The 16,520-nt window shown below is 37.8% G+C and overlaps 1 protein-coding gene across 5 annotated transcripts in view; it reads right to left on the bottom strand.

The window, feature by feature from the left end:
• Positions 1-16,520, bottom strand: part of LOC130866640 (vomeronasal type-2 receptor 116-like) — a 65,255-nt gene that overhangs the window by 34,361 nt on the left and 14,374 nt on the right. For 4 of the 5 annotated variants that reach the window (XM_057758232.1, XM_057758254.1, XM_057758239.1 and 1 more), the window contains exon 2: positions 107-392. In XM_057758232.1, coding sequence (XP_057614215.1) covers positions 107-392 — 286 coding nt within the window. The remainder of the gene's footprint in view (positions 1-106; positions 393-16,520) is intronic. The other variant, XM_057758246.1, reaches the window with a different exon arrangement.

The raw sequence follows: 16,520 nt of genomic DNA, 5'->3' as shown, positions 1-16,520 counted from the left end.
TTTAACACAGATTTGATGGTAGTATCCTCCTCACAATCTTCTTAGCATCTAGGACTTATGACAGCAGAGTCAGAATTTCTTGCAAAGTCACAACACATAATCTCACCTGTTGAGGCATTAAGAGGTTGAGGATGGTCCCAAGCACTACAGAAGTTGCCAAGTTTGGTCCTGTAAGCACCACTATACACATAGTCTGGTCATAGCAGATATAATTGGGAATATCATGTAATTCTTCAGAAAATTGCAAGTGACTATAGAATTTTGTTCCATTTATACAATCACCATCTGGGCATTGAATTATGAATGATGAATTTGGTAAAAGATCAAGATTCCTGTTGACTTCATCCATGGAAAAAGCTAAGGCCAATGCAAACTGGATGTTTTTTGTTGTTCTGTAAAAGGGTATGGTGATTATTATGAACAGAGATCTACATATGATGCTGAGTAGTCAATAGATGTACTATTCTGAGCTGTACAGTATTCCCAACCACTGCCAATACTGATACAAATGGCCTATGCTGTGAGATTGGAATAATGTAAGTAGATGGAAGCTTGTGATAAGCTTTAAAAGTTCATCAGAATGAATCTTCCATAAATAAAGTAAGGCATCAGCACCTTTCAAAGTATGTATTTTCAATTTCTGGTTTTTGTGTGCTTACTCTAAATATAAAGACAAAGACAGAGGCTTTCATCAAACAATAAACCTATTCATGTATTCATCTTGAAATCATTGATCAATGTAAAAAATTCAAGAGACATGTGAGCCTGAGTTTATCATATTTTCTTATGAAATTAACTGAATTTGATAAGACTGTCAAATAATGCCTGTTGAGTGCACAATAGTATGGGCAGTGTTTGGCTCTTATGCTTTCAATTCTTTATAATCAGTGGACATTATAGTTAACATATGCCCTTGATCTTTGTGTTATTCTTTTTTTTCTGATTTATCTAATGGAGGTGTAAAATCTTTTCTTAGAATTATCCATTATGATCAAGTAGGCTTCATCCCAGAGATGCAGGGCTGGTTTAACATACGCAAATCTATCAATGTAATCCATCATATAAATAAACTGAAAGAAAAAAAACATATGATAGTTTCATTAGATGCTGAAAAAGCATTTGACAAAATTCAACATCCCTTTATGATAAAAGTCTTGGAGAAAATAGGGATACAAGGGTCATACCTAAATATAATTAAAGCTATTTACAGCAAGCCGACAGCTAACATCAAATTAAACGAAGAGAAACTTAAAGCCATCCCACTAAAATCAGGAACACGCCAAGGTTGTCCACTCTCCCCATACCTCTTCAATATAGTTCTTGAAGTCTTAGCAATAGCAATAAGACAACATAAGGGGATCAAGGGGATTCGAATTGGAAAGGAAGAAGTTAAACTTGCTTTATTTGCAGATGATATGATAGTGTACATGAGCGACCCCAAAAACTCCACCAAAAAACTTCTACAGCTGATAAATACCTTTAGTAATGTGGCAGGATACAAGATCAACTCCAAAAAATCAGTCGCCCTCTTATACACAAAGGATATGGAAGCAAAGAGGGAAATAAGAGAATCATCACCTTTCACGATAGCCACAAACAGCATAAAATATCTTGGGGTAACTCTAACCAAGGAAGTGAAAGATCTATTTGACAAGAACTTTAAGTCTTTGAAGAAAGAAATTGAAGAGGATACCAGAAAATGGAAGGATCTCCCTTGGTCTTGGATTGGGAGGATCAACATAGTAAAAATGGCAATTCTACCAAAGGCAATCTATAGATTCAATGCAATCCCCATCAAGGTCCCATCAAAATTCTTCACAGATCTTGAGAGGACAATAATCAACTTTATATGGAAAAACAAAAAACCCAGGATAGTGAAAACAATCTTATACAATAAAGGAACTTCTGGAGGCATTACCATCCCTGAATTCAAACTCTATTACAGAGCTACAGTAATGAAAACAGCGTGGTACTGGCATAAAAACAGAGAAGTCGACCAATGGAATCGTATAGAAGACCCGGATTTTAACCCACAAACCTATGAACACCTCATTTTCGATAAAGGAGCTAAAAGTGTACAATGGAAGAAAGAAAGCATCTTCAACAAATGGTGCTGGCACAACTGGATGTCAACCTGTAGAAGAATGAAAATAGACCGATATCTATCACCATGCACAAAACTCAAGTCCAAATGGATCAAAGACCTCAATATCAATCTGAACACACTCAACCTGATAGAAGAGAAAATGGGAAGTACCCTACAAGATATGGGCACAGGAGATCGCTTCCTATGTATAACCCCAGCAGCACAGACATTAAGGGCAACATTGAATAAATGGGACCTCCTGAAACTGAGAAGCTTCTGTAAAGCAAAGGACACTGTCACTAAGACAGAAAGGCACCCTACTGACTGGGAGAAGATCTTCACCAACCCCGCAACAGACAAAGGTCTGATTTCCAAAATATATAAAGAACTCAAGAATCTAGACGTTAAAATGCTAATTAACCCAATTAAAAAATGGGGCACTGAACCGAACAGAGAATTCTCAACAGAAGAAGTTCAAATGGCCAAAAGATACTTAAGGTCATGCTCAACCTCCTTAGCGATCAGAGAAATGCAAATCAAAACAACTTTGAGATATCATCTTACACCTGTCAGAATGGCTAAAATCAAAAACTCCAAGGATAGCCTTTGCTGGAGAGGTTGTGGAGAAAGGGGTACCCTCATCCGTTGCTGGTGGGACTGCAAACTTGTGCAACCACTTTGGAAATCAGTGTGGCAGTTTCTCAGAAAAATTGGGATCAACCTACCCCTGGACCCAGCAATACCACTCCTGGGAATATACCCAAGAGATTCCTTATCACATGACAAAAGTATTTGTTCAACTATGTTCATAGCAGCATTATTTGTAATAGCCAGAACCTGGAAGCATCATAGGTGTCCTTCAATGGAAGAATGGATGAAGAAAGTGTGGAATATATACACATTAGAGTACTACTCTGCGGTAAAAGACAATGACTTCTCGAATTTTGCATGCAAATGGATGGAAATAGAAAATACTCTCCTGAGTGAGGTAACCCAGACCCAAAAAGAAGATCATGGGATGTACTCACTCATAATTGGTTTCTAGCCATGGATAGGGGGCCACTGAGTCTATAATTTGTGGTCCTAAAGAAGCTAAACAAGAGGGCAAACTCAAGGAAAAACATATAGTTATCCTCCTGGCTATGAGAAATAGACAAGATTGCCGGGCAAAAAATTGGAATCTTGGGGGTAGGTTGGGATGGGGATAAGGGGAGATGGAGAGAGAAAAGTGTGAAGGAGAGGATGAGGGGAACTTGGGGAAACGGGATGACTGGGGATATAGGAAGGTTGGATAGGGGAGCAGGGAAACTCATACCTTAGTTAAGGAAACCACCTAAGGGTTGGCAAGAGACTTGAACTTGGGGTGGCTACCAGATGCCCATGGCAATGTCCCCAGTTAGTTCCTAGGGCACCTGAGGATAGGGAACCTGAAATGAACCTATCCTATAGCCATACTGATGAATATCTTGCATATCACCATAGAACCTTCATCTAGCGATGGATGGAGATAGAGACAGAGACCCACACTGGAGCACCGGACTGAGCTCCCAAGGTCCTAATGAGGAGCAGAAGGAGGGAGAACATGTACAACGAAGTCAGGACCACGAGGGGTGTACCCACCCACTGAGACAGTGGGGCCGATCTATTGGGAGCTCACCAAGGCCAGCTGGACTGTGACTGAAAAAGCATGGGATAAAACCGGACTCTCTGAACATGGCGGACAATGAGAGCTGATGACAGGCCAAGGACATTGGCACGGGTTTTTTTTTTTTTTTTTTTTTTTTGGTGTTTCGAGACTTCAGGTTCTGGCTTTGTGGGAGCCTAGACAGTTTGGATGTTCAACTTCCTAGATCTTGATGGAGGGGGGAAAACCTTGAACTTTCCACAGGGCAGGGAACCCTGATTGCTCCTGGGAGTGGAGACGGAGGAGAAGAGGAATGGGGGGAGGGGGAGAGGGGCGGGAGGAGGGGGAGGGAAATGGGAGGCTGGAGGAGGCGGAAAAATTTTTTTCAATATAAATAAAATAAAATAAAATAAAATAAAAAAGAATTAAATTTAAATAAATTTAAATGCCAGCGATGTATTTTGTAAAGCTGTATGTATGTCTTCACCCATGTATATGGACAGGATTAATGTTAATATGGGTAATAAATAGAGAATGGATTCCAAGGTTTTGAACAAAAAATTTGCTACAAACTAGACTGATCTCATAAGCAAAATGACACACCAGCTCCAGGTTCTTATTGCAGAGATTATGGCAATGTAATTAATACCTGTTAAAAACTCTTCACCTACTTTATGTTTACACAGAATGTCATATATTCTCACTGGAGACTTCTGACCAATATATTTTTTTATACTACAAAACTGCTTCGATTACCTTTCCAGATTTATTATCACATCAACAGTATTTTACATTAATTTGTATATGCCAGTTTAACCTCTTTGCAAAATAGAAGACAATAAACTATAAAATGTGAGGAAAATGTTTATGAGGCTTTCTATAATAAAAGTGGGTAATAAACAAGTTGGTAGTAAATAATACCAATTTGTTTTATTTTTTTGGAAAGAGCAGTAACTTCTGTCATTTCCTAGTCATTTCATATAATCTCATCAATAAACATCAATCATACTTCATTCTAATTGATACACTCAGAGTAAAATAAATCTATTTCCAACTTAGATATTGTACTACTATGATGCCTTTATGTATTTTCAAATAAAAATATCTCTTTAATATTTTTATTACCATACAGAAAAAGTGTCATTGAAAATTTTAGTAACACACAACAGGAATTTGATAATAGATCTTGTGAATCCCAAACACCAATTCCTTTCCCCCAAATATTAAGATATATGAATCTCTTGAGCAGTTTGAGTGTCCCAGTGGAGTAAATTTCTATGTTTGATAACAACTATTAACAATCCACAACATCAAAATGTGTGTAGTCCCCACATTGGCAAAATAAACAGTTATAATTAGCAAAATTACTGAAAGTAAATGTAAGAGGTACATGGGGAATACATGTCAGAAAATAAATAATTAAATACAAAGAAACAATAAATTTATTTTTAAAATAATGGCAAAGATGTGCTAATCTGTAACTGCTCTATTTCCTCTCTAATGTCTTGCTAACTATCGCACACCAGGGCTGTCAATCAAGTAAGTGACAAGGGAAGTGACAATCACACTTTTCAGAGTGCAAGCATATAATTCACAGTCCATAATTACTTTTTGAGCAAAACTAGAGTGAAGAAGTGGACTTTGAAATTAAAGGACAGTGATTATACATGTAGCTAAATGACATATGGAGAAATAGGAACACATCTGATGTTCACAATGGACCAGTGTCTTACTTCCATACTTGATGCAGTTTCGAGATAATGGAACCACATCAGATCATTCAAGAGAGTAACTGTATATATATGGGAAAACTCTCCACAGCTAGGTGTGTCACAAGTATTAATTGCTCTAGCACATGCTTTAGGACCTACACATTGATGAATGTCTGTCAGTTGATTGTAATCTATGGCATTTACTTGGGCCCACTTAGGATGATACTAATTAAAATAGAATGGGGTTTTATTTACTAAGTCATTTCCTGTTACAGTGCTATAGAAACTGTGAAGTGGATAACTATATATGATGGAACACTGTAGAGAGTCCTTTCTTCAGTCAGCATCCAGTCTTGTAAACAGGAGGATAATTGTGATTAAAAAAGAACCCTTTATGAACAAATTAAAAGTAGAAAAATAGCATTGATTATCTTAAAGAATTTGGGGTTGCTTATGGGTGTGCAGGTTGTGAAACCAGAGCAGAAATTTCATACCATTGTTCTGGATTTCATCATCTAGTCTTCATGAAATATCCATGGTGATATTCCATACAACATACAAAGGAAGACATTTTATATTCAAAATATTGTTGAAATGCTCTTTTTCCACAGGCCAGCACACTACTGCAGGTGAGAAGGGGCCAACTGCTCCCAAGACTCCATCCTAGTCTTCATTCCGCTTTCTTCTCCAAAAACACTTGGAATGAATGAAACTGGCCAAAACAAAGTGAAATATTGGGCACAAAAAGAGTAAAATAGTTTTTTTTCTAGCTGTATGCCTTGGCAGTGTAATTGTGAAATACCTTTCATGTAAGTTTATAAAATAGGTGTTCATGTATTCCCAAGTGCTGTTATTTCTGTGGACAAAGATTGTGTATTTATCTTTTTTTTTTCTTTTTGAAGGTGTTTCCTTACACATTGACTGAGATCTTCAACACTCTTCTCAGAGACACTGCATCTGAAGTCTGAAGTCTATGTGATGAATGTATATGAGACAAATTCAGGTAGTTTCATGACAGTACTCATCTTTGCAGAAATTAAAGTCTCTGGGTGGATGCCATCTTGGGAAAATTTGGTCCCATGACATTCTCACCAATCTGTTTATGCTAATGCTTTTATAAATGTTTTCAGGGTATTTATTGGGTGATCCACCGTGCGACTTGTATTATTGTTTCAAAGGACTCATAAATTGAGAATTAATAGCTACACACTAATCATAGTATTACAAAGTTCATGCCATGGAAATCAGCTTCATATTTAGAGCAATTCAATTCCAAACAGCATGAAAGTTGGACTTATGCTTCATCTGTGGCAGGTACAGAATCTTTTTTTTTTTTTTTTTTTTTGGTTTTTCGAGACAGGGTTTCTCTGTAGCTTTGGAGCCTTTCCTGGAACTAGCTCTGTAGACCAGGCTGGTCTCGAACTCACAGAGATCCGCCTGCCTCTGCCTCCCAAGTGCTGGGATTAAAGGCGTACGCCACCACCGCCCGGCTAGGTACAGAATCTTTAACCAAATCTTGTGCTTTTATTGTCTTGAGAACAAATAATCAAACCACATCCATAAAATTTCTAAATTCTAATATTCCAAAGCTATCCAGTTCATCATAGAACCACAGGTCATTTATATGGTAAGTGTTGATTTTTAAATATTTAACAAAATCCAGAGAGAACACCAGACCTGTGTGATTCATTTCATTTACTACATAAGACCTATCACTCTTCCTCTTCCCAAACAATCATAAGTAATGAGAAGGCAAGCTGTATATTTGATATCTAAAACATTTTATCCCTCCATAATCCTCTGTTCTCACAGATCAATAACCTTTGTTGATTGATTTTTTTTCTGTTTTATCTTTGATTTCTTTTTTATTCATTTTTTCTCATTTTACAATCTAGTAGTGGCTGCAAAGAAGTATTTATTATTATTATTTATTAAGCAAATGTAAACTAGGAATTGATGTTCTTATACCATCTCTCTAATCATGTATTTGGTTTGCTCTTTAGAATCTGCACTGCCAATAGGATGTAAGAGGAGATGCTTTTTTGTATCAAGCACCATGAATCGAAATGACAACACAGAAACTGTGTTAATTAAATCATTGTTTTGCCCATTAGCTCTAGCTTTTTATTAGCTAACTCTTACATATTAATTAACCCATCTCCATTAATTTGTGTATTGCATGTGACAGTGGCTTACCAGCAAAGTGTCAGTGCCTCTGTCTATGCTGGTAGCGAATCCATGGTGTCCCTCTGACTCTGTCTTCTTCCTTCCAGCATTTTATTCTGTTTTCCCCACCTACCTAAGTTCTGACCTATCAACAGGCCAAGGCAGTTTCTTTATTCGTTAATGATAATCACATCATACAGAGGAGACTCCCAGATTACCTCCCCTTTTCTGTTTAAATAGAAAGGAAGGCTTTTATTTTAACATAGTAAAATTACACATAACAAAACAGGTATCAAGCAAGAATCGCAATTGCAATATTTATATCTACTTTCTATCTATTCTTCAACCCCATCAAAGACTCCAGAAGTTAACAGGAAGTGCATTGTAAGCAACTTTCAAAACTCTAAAATTGACAGAGACTTCTCACTGCCTGGACAGTCGCCCAAAGTTCTTCTTACTACTGCGGCATCCATATTCAGCCTACAGGCCCATCGTATCCATCAGACTTTTCCATTAAACAGGCAATTTCAAAGACAGTTCTGACTATATTGGCAGTTTGTCAGTCACTTTCTTCTTTATCCTGCAGAATGTCTCCTAGACTCTTACATGAAGCAGGAAACCTGAAGGATCATCTCACATTTAGGCAAGTTCAGCAGTCAATTCTCTGGGGATCCTGTATGTTCATTTTATCTAACAATCTCCATAAGGAGCCTTTTAAATGGTCATCTTTCTCTTGAAGTAGATTGGTGCTGCCAAGAGCAGATATGTCTCACTGTCATGAAAAGTCCTAAATTTTCAAAACATTTTAAATGCCATATTCTGAAGGTCTCTGAAAGATTTGCAGAATACCTATCTACCTGAAATATTCTCTATATATCTAGAATATCTAACTAACATGACTACAATTTTGACTATTATAGATGGTTATCTATTAATCTATATTTCTTAATTATACATTACATTTTTGAATAAGCTATACAAATAGAATACCTTAATAAAGATCAGAAATACATATACATATAATAAAATTGACCTTATGTTTATACCAATAAACCAAGATCCATATCAAGGCAAATTATTCATCTCTATATCATATCACCCTTATATGTAAAGAAACATTTATAAAAAATGTTTATAATTTTTATTTCTCATTAAAGTGCTTCCTGCTGTTTATTGGGTAAAGTATTTTCTTTGTGGTGTTCACAGCAACCTTTCAGGGGATCTTGTTCCATCATACCACACCAGTCTGGCAGTAATCCATAGGTTCTCAATTTCAGTGGAAACAAGAGAAGAACCTCTTTTCTAAAGCAACATATCCGTAGATGAAAATTTGGAAGTCATGATACCTTTATTATATACATTTTGGTTTAGCTTAGCATCCCATACAATGAAATGTCTCTCTGTACTTAGCTCCTTCACAGTCAAAAAAAAAATCAAAGAAAATATAATATACATAATCCAGGTTCTCTGTAAATTTTACACCTTTTTGTGACTTATTTTTCTTTACTCCTTTTAATCTATGACTGTCTGTATTCTGTCTCTTTAAAGACTTCTTAAACTTCTTTTTCAACTCTCTATACTGTTTTTTTTTCTCTTTTCCAAGCCTACATATATTTATCCAACATTGTGACCCATTTAGAGTACTTCTATGTCTGCCTCTGTCCTTATTTCATTATCTGTAATTCTCTACTGTCTTACTGTCTTGAAGAGCTTTTACAATGGTAAGCAGCTTGGTTGCAGCTGCTCTGGATGCTGGCTCTACCTCTCTCTACATTTAAAATGATGGAAGCACAAATCTTGCTACCTCTGTGGCCACCAGGCAGGAGTCATGATCAGCACTCCAACCCTGACAACGAGTGTGCAGCACATAAACCCTTTTTATCTGAGTAACAGCCAAACCTGCCATGCAGAGCACTGTGCAACCTGGAAACATCTCTGTGTATGGTGGTGGGAATCTGCCATGCTTTCCCACCTGTGCAAACCTAGTAGACCTGATCATGCCACCTCCCCAGGCATGAAGCGCCAAACCACAGGCATAGTCTCAGCCACTTTCCTTCCAAATCTGAGTAGGTATACAAACACCTGGACCAAAAAAATACCATTGAAATGCTCCATAGCCAGAGTTTGTGCTGTCAGTATGTCCCAGGAATCTGCATTTTGATTACGTTCAAACTATCATATTATATTCAATGTTCCCAAGAGTGATGATAAAGTTTGTGCTGAGTTGGAGGGTGTAGCTAGTTACTAGCTGACCAAATTTAACCACAGAAGTTTTGCAGGAGAGAGGACAGATACTCACAGGAAGTAATAGTGGAACACTAGAGAGGAATTTGACTCTTTTGGATGAAGAGAGAAGAGATATGTGGGCATTTGTTGCTTTTGCACTACTACTATGATTGTTCAGGCTCTTAGCTGAATCCTAAATTTTTATTGATAAAAAATAATTAGCGAAAAACATCATCTGGCATTCAACTCTGGGCACAAAATCAAGAGTTAGCCAGTCACCCTGGGCTTTGAAGCTGCTTTAGTGACTGCCTCCACAGCTGGCTTTTCCTCCCTTGCTTTCAGTCCTCTTACAAGAGTTCCTAGCTATTGCCTATTCTCAGAGACCAAAGACCACAGGCCTTAAAGTTGACAGGCAAAGTAACTCCAAGTATAACACTAGTTGCTGGGCGGGACCATGGGATCTGCCAGCTCAGCCTGTTTGGGCACTGGGACAGGGTGCTGAGGGAAAAGGGGTGGGTGGGAGTTGCTTTGCTTCAATAGCCTGCCTGCAGCAAGATAGGCCTTTTGTCAGCGAGGTTCCTGGCCAGCAAGGGAACCTGATCCTGTTCAGAGGGACCCATCAGAGTGGTGAGTGTGTTCTTGACCCGTGGCAGGAGCCTGGAAAAAGAGCACAGACATTCCCCTACCCCCTTCACTCCTCGGTCATTCGGCAGGGGTTGCTCACCTCTGCTGGGGCCCCTCTCTCCCTAACCCAACCCACTTTGCACCCAGGAACCTCCTCCCTTCTTTCTCCCTTCCTCAGGGCCACGGGATCCACCAGCACAGCCTGTTCAGGAGGTGGGACCGGGTCGTGAGGGCAACGGGGTGGGCAGGAGTTGCTTTGCTTCAATAGCCTGGCTGCAACAAGGTAGGCCTTTTGTCAGCGAGGTCCCTGGCCAGCAAGGGAACCTGATCCTATTCCATAAGATCTATCGGATAGCCTTTGAAGGAAGAGATGAGCAGACGCCAAGGCAAGAATTCCTCCACAAATCTGAAAAACAACACGAAGACACCAGAACCCAGTAATCTTACAACAGAAGGTCTTGAACACCCTAATCCAGAAGAAGGGAAAAAAAATGACATCATGAAAGCAATAGAGTCCCTTAAACAGCATGTAAAAAACACCGTTATAGAAATGGATGAGAAGTATAACAAAAAGATTGAGGAAATGTATAAATAAGTAAATGATACCCTGGGAAACCAAGAAAAAACAATCAAACAGGTAATGGAAACAGTTCGAGAATTGAAAACTGAAATGGAGGCAAAGAAGAAAACAAAAACTGAGGGCCAGCTGGATATGGAAAATGTAGGTCAACGAACAGAGACTACAGAAACAAGCATAACTAATAGAATACAAGACATAGAAGAAAGAATCTCAGATGCTGAAGAAACCATAGAGAAAATAAACACACTGATCAAAGAAAACAGCAAATCCAACAAATTCTCATCACAAAACATTCAGGAATTATGGGACACAATAAAAAGACCAAACCTAAGAATAATAGGGATAGAAGAAGAAGAATTACAGCTCAAAGGCCTAGGAAATATATTTAACAAAATTATGGAAGAAAACTTTCCCAACATAAAGATATTCCTATGAATATTAAAGAAGCATACAAAACACCAAATAGACTGGATCAAAAAAATCCCCTCATCATATAATAATCAAAACACAAAACATACAGATTAAAGAAAGAATATTAAAAGCTGCAAAGGAAAAAGGTCAAGTAATTTATAAAGGTAAACCTATCAGACTTACACCTGACTTCTCTATGAAAACCATGAAAGCCAGAAGGTCCTGGATAGAGGTACTGCAGAAACCAATGGATGCAAACCCAGACTACTATACCCAGCGAAGCTATCATTCACTATTAATGGAGAAAACAAAATATTCCAGGATAAGAACAAATTTAAACAACACGTGACCACAAATCCACCCTTACAGAAAGTAATAGAAGGAAAATCACAACCCAAGGTATCCAAAATTGCCAACATTGCACATAATAACTCAGACATCTAGTGACCCTTCACCAGCACAACTCAAAGAAGGGAAATACACAAACTCTATTACCAAAAATATAATAACAACCAGAGTCAACAACCACTGGTCATTAATATCACTTAATATCAATGGACTCAATTCACCTATAAAAAGGCACAGGATAAGAGATTGGATACGAAAACAGGATCCAACATTCTGCTGTTTACAAGAAACACACTTCAACCACAAAGACAGACATCTACTCAGAGTAAAGGGTAGGGAAAGGGTTTTTCAAACAAATGGACCTAAGAAGCAACCAGGTGTGGCCATACTAATTTCTAACAAATCTGACTTCAAACTAAAATCAATCAGAAGAGATAGAGATGGTCATTCTATACTCATAACAGAAACAATTCATCAGGATGAAGTATCAATCATGAATATCTATGCCCCTAATATAAAGCACCCACTTATGTAAAAGAAACATTACTAGAATTCAAGGCAGACATCAAACCACACACACTAATAGTAGGAGTCTTCAACACTATTCTCTAAACAATGGACAGGTCAATCACACAGAAACCTAATAGAGAAATAAGAGAATTAATGGAGGTAATGAAGCAAATGGACTCAACAGACATCTATAGAACATTCCACTCAAATAGGAAAGAATATAACTTCTTCTCTGCAGTTCATGGAACCTTCTCAAAAAATTGACCACACACTCGGTAACAAAGGAAACCTTCACAGATACAAAAAATTTTAGTGACAATATGTGTCTTATTGGATCAACACAGATTAAAGTTAGAAGGCAACAACAAAGCTACTCCCAGAAAGGCAAAAAACTCACGGAAACTGAACAGTCAAATACGGAACAACACCTGGGTCAAGGAAGAAATAAAGAAAGAAATTAAAGTCTTCCTCGAATTTAATGAAAATAAAGACACAACATATTCAAACCTATGGGACATTATGAAATCAGTGCTAATAGGAAAGTTTATAGCATTAAGTGCCCACATAGTGAAAACAGAGAAAGCACACGTTGGAGACTTAACAACACACCTAAAAGCTCTAGAAAAAAAAAGAAGCAGACTCACGCAGGAGAAGTAGAAGACTGGAAATAATCAAACTGAGGGCTGAAATCAACAAAATAGAAACACAGAAAACAATCAAAAGAGTCAATGAAACAAAAAGTCGGTTCTTGGAGAAAATCAACAAGATCGATAAACCCCTATACCAAGCTAATCAAATGACAGAGAGAGAAAACACAAATTAATAAGATCAGAAATGAAAAGGGAGACATAACCACAGACACAGAGGAAATTCAGAGAATCATTAGATCTTACTACAAAAGCCTGTATGCCACAAAACTGGAAAATGTAAAAGAAATGGACATTTTTTTAGATAAGTACCATATACCAAAGTTAAACCAAGACCAGGTGAACAATCTAAATAGAGCTGTTAGTTGTGAAGAATTAGAAACTGTTATCAAATATCTCCCTTCCAAAAAAAGCCCAGGACCAGATGGTTTCAATGCAGAATTCTACCAAACTTCCAAGAAGAGCTAATACCTATACTCCCTAATGTATTTCACAATATAGAAACAGAAGAGTCATTGCCAAATTCCATTTATGTAGCTACAGTTACCCTGATACCAAAACCACAGAAAGACCCAACCAAGAAAGAGAATTATAGGCCTATCTCAATTATGAACATCGATGCAAAAATTCTCAATAAAATACTGGCAAACTGAATCCAAGAACACATTAGAAAAATTGTCCATTATGATCAAGTAGGCTTCATCCCAGATATGCAGGGCTGGTTCAACATATGAAAATCTATCAATGTAATCAATCATATAAATAAACTGAAAGAAAAAACATATGATCATTTTATTAGATGCTGAGAAAGCATTTGACAAAATTCAACATCCCTTTATGATAAAGGTCTTGGAGAGATCAGGGATACAAGGGTCATACTTAAATATAATAAAATCTATTTACAGCAAGCTGACAACTATCATCAAATTAAATGGAGAGAAACTCAAAGCCATCCCACTAAAATAAGCAATAAGACAAGGCAGTCCACTCTCTCCATTCCTCTTCAATATAGTGCTTGAAGTTCTAGCAATAGCAATAAGACAACATAAGGGGATCAAGAGGATTCTAATTGGAAAGGAAGAAGTTAAACTTTCGTTATTTGCTGATGATATGATAGAATACATAAGCGACCCCAAAAACTCTACTAAAGAACTCCTACAGCTGATAAACACTTTTAGTGATGTGGCAGGATACAAGATCAACTCCAAAAAATCAGTTGCCCTCCTATACACTAAGGATAAGGATGTAGAGAGGGAATTCAGAGAAGAACTACCTTTCAGGATAGCCCCAAATAGCAGAAAATATTTTGAGGTAACTCTGACCAAGGAAGTGAAAGATCTATTTGACAAGAACTTTAAGTCTTTGAAGAAAGAAATTGAAGAGGATACCAGAAAATGGAAGGATCTCCCTTGCTTTTTGATTGGGAGGATCAATATAGTAAAAATAGCAATTCTCCCAAAAGCTAACTATAGATTGAATGCAATCCCCATCAAAATTACATTAAAATTCTTCACAGACCTTGAGAGGACAATAATCAACTTTATGTGGAAAAACAAAAAAACCAAATATAGGAAAAACAATCTTATACAATAAATGAACGTCTGGAGGCATTACCACCCCCAACTTCAAACTCTATTACAGGGCTACAGCATTGAAAACAGCTTGGTATTGGCATAAAAACAGAGAAGTCAACCAATGGAATGGAATAGAAGACCCGGAATATAACCCACAAACCTATGAACACCTAATTATCGATAAAGGAGCTAAAAGTGTACAATGGAAGAAAGAGAGCATCTTCAACAAATGGTGCTGACATAACTGGTTGTCAACCTGTAGAAGAATGAAAATAGATCCATATCTATCACCATGCACAAAACTCAAGTCCAAATGAATTAAAGACCTCAATATAAGTCTGAACACACTGAACCTGATAGAAGAGAAACTGGGAAGTACTCTAAAACATATGGGCACAGGAGATCACTTCTTATGTATAACCCCAGCGGCACAGACATTAAGGACAACATTGAATAAATGGGACCTCCTGAAACTGAGAAGCTTCCTTAAAGCAAAGGACACTGTCATTAAGACAAAAAGGCAGCCTACTGACTGGGAGAAGATCTTCATCAACCCCGCAACAGACAAAGGTCTGATCTCCAACATATATAAAGAACTCAAGAAACTAGACTTTAAAATGCTAATTAATCCAATTAAAAAATGGGCCATTGAACTGAAGATAGAATTCTCAACAGAAGAAATTCAAATGGCCAAAAACACTTAAGGTCATGCTCAACCTTCTTAGTGATCAGGGAAATGCAAATCAAAACAACTTTGAGTTACCATCTTACACCTCTCAGAATGGTGAAAATCAAAAACACCAATGATAGCCTTTGCTGAAGAGGATGTGGAGTAAGGGGTACAGTCATCCATTGCTGGTGGGAATGCAAACTTGTGCAACCACTTTGGAAAGCAGTGTGGTGGTTTCTCAGGAAATTCGGGATCAACCAACCCCAGGACCCAGCAATACTACTCTTGGGAATATACCCAAGAGGTGCCCTATCATACTTCAAAAGTATTTGTTCAACTATATTTATTATATTATTAATAATATTTGTATTATTATTAATAGTAATTATTTGTAATAACCAGAACCTGGAAATAACCTAGATGCCCTTGAATGGAAGAATGGATGAAGAAAGTGTGGGATATATACATATTAGAGTACTACTCAGCGGTAAAAAACAATGACTTTTTGATTTTTGCATGCAAATGGATGGAAATAGAAAACACTATCCTGAGTGAGGTAACCCAGACCCAAGAAGACGAACATGGGATGTACTTACTCATATTGGTTTTTAGCCATAAATAAAGGACATTGAGCCTATAATTCGTGATCATAGAGAAGCTAAATAAGAAGTTGAACCCAAAGAAAAACATATAGTTATCCTCCTGGATATTGGAAGGAGACAAGATTGCTGGGTAAAAATTGGGAACTTGGGGGTGGGATGGGATGGTGGAAAGGGGAGATGGGGAGAGAAATGTGAGAAGGGGAGGATGGGGAGAGCTTGGCGGAATGGGATGATTGAGAAAAAGGAAGGGTGGGTATGGGAACAGGGAAGTATATATCTTAATTAAGGGAACCATTTTAGGTTTGGCAAGAGCCTTGACTCTAGAGGGGTTCCCAGGGGTCCAGAGAGATTTCCCCCAACTATCCCTTGGCAACTGAAGAGAGAGTGCCTGAAATGGCCCAATCCTATAGCCATACTAATGAATATCTTGCATATCACCATAGAAACTTCGTCTGGTGATGGATGAAGCTAGAGACTGAGACCCACATTGGAGCACTGGACTGAGCTCCCAAAGTCCAAATGAAGAGCAGAAGGAGGGAGAACATGAGCAAGGAAGCCAAGACCACGAGGGGGGCACCCACCCACTGAGATGGTGGGGTTGATCTAACTGGAGCTCACCAAGGTCAGCTGGACTGGGAATGAAAAAGCATGGCATAAAACCAGACTCTCTGAACATGGTGGACAATGGGAAGCCAAGGACAATGGCACTGGATTTTGATCCTACTGCATGTACTGACTTT

The sequence above is a fragment of the Chionomys nivalis genome, chromosome 2 (genome assembly GCF_950005125.1).
Source record: "Chionomys nivalis chromosome 2, mChiNiv1.1, whole genome shotgun sequence".
NCBI lineage: Eukaryota > Metazoa > Chordata > Mammalia > Rodentia > Cricetidae > Chionomys > Chionomys nivalis.
The sequence above is the reverse complement of the archived record's forward strand: the minus strand, read 5'-3'. Positions and strand labels throughout refer to the sequence as shown.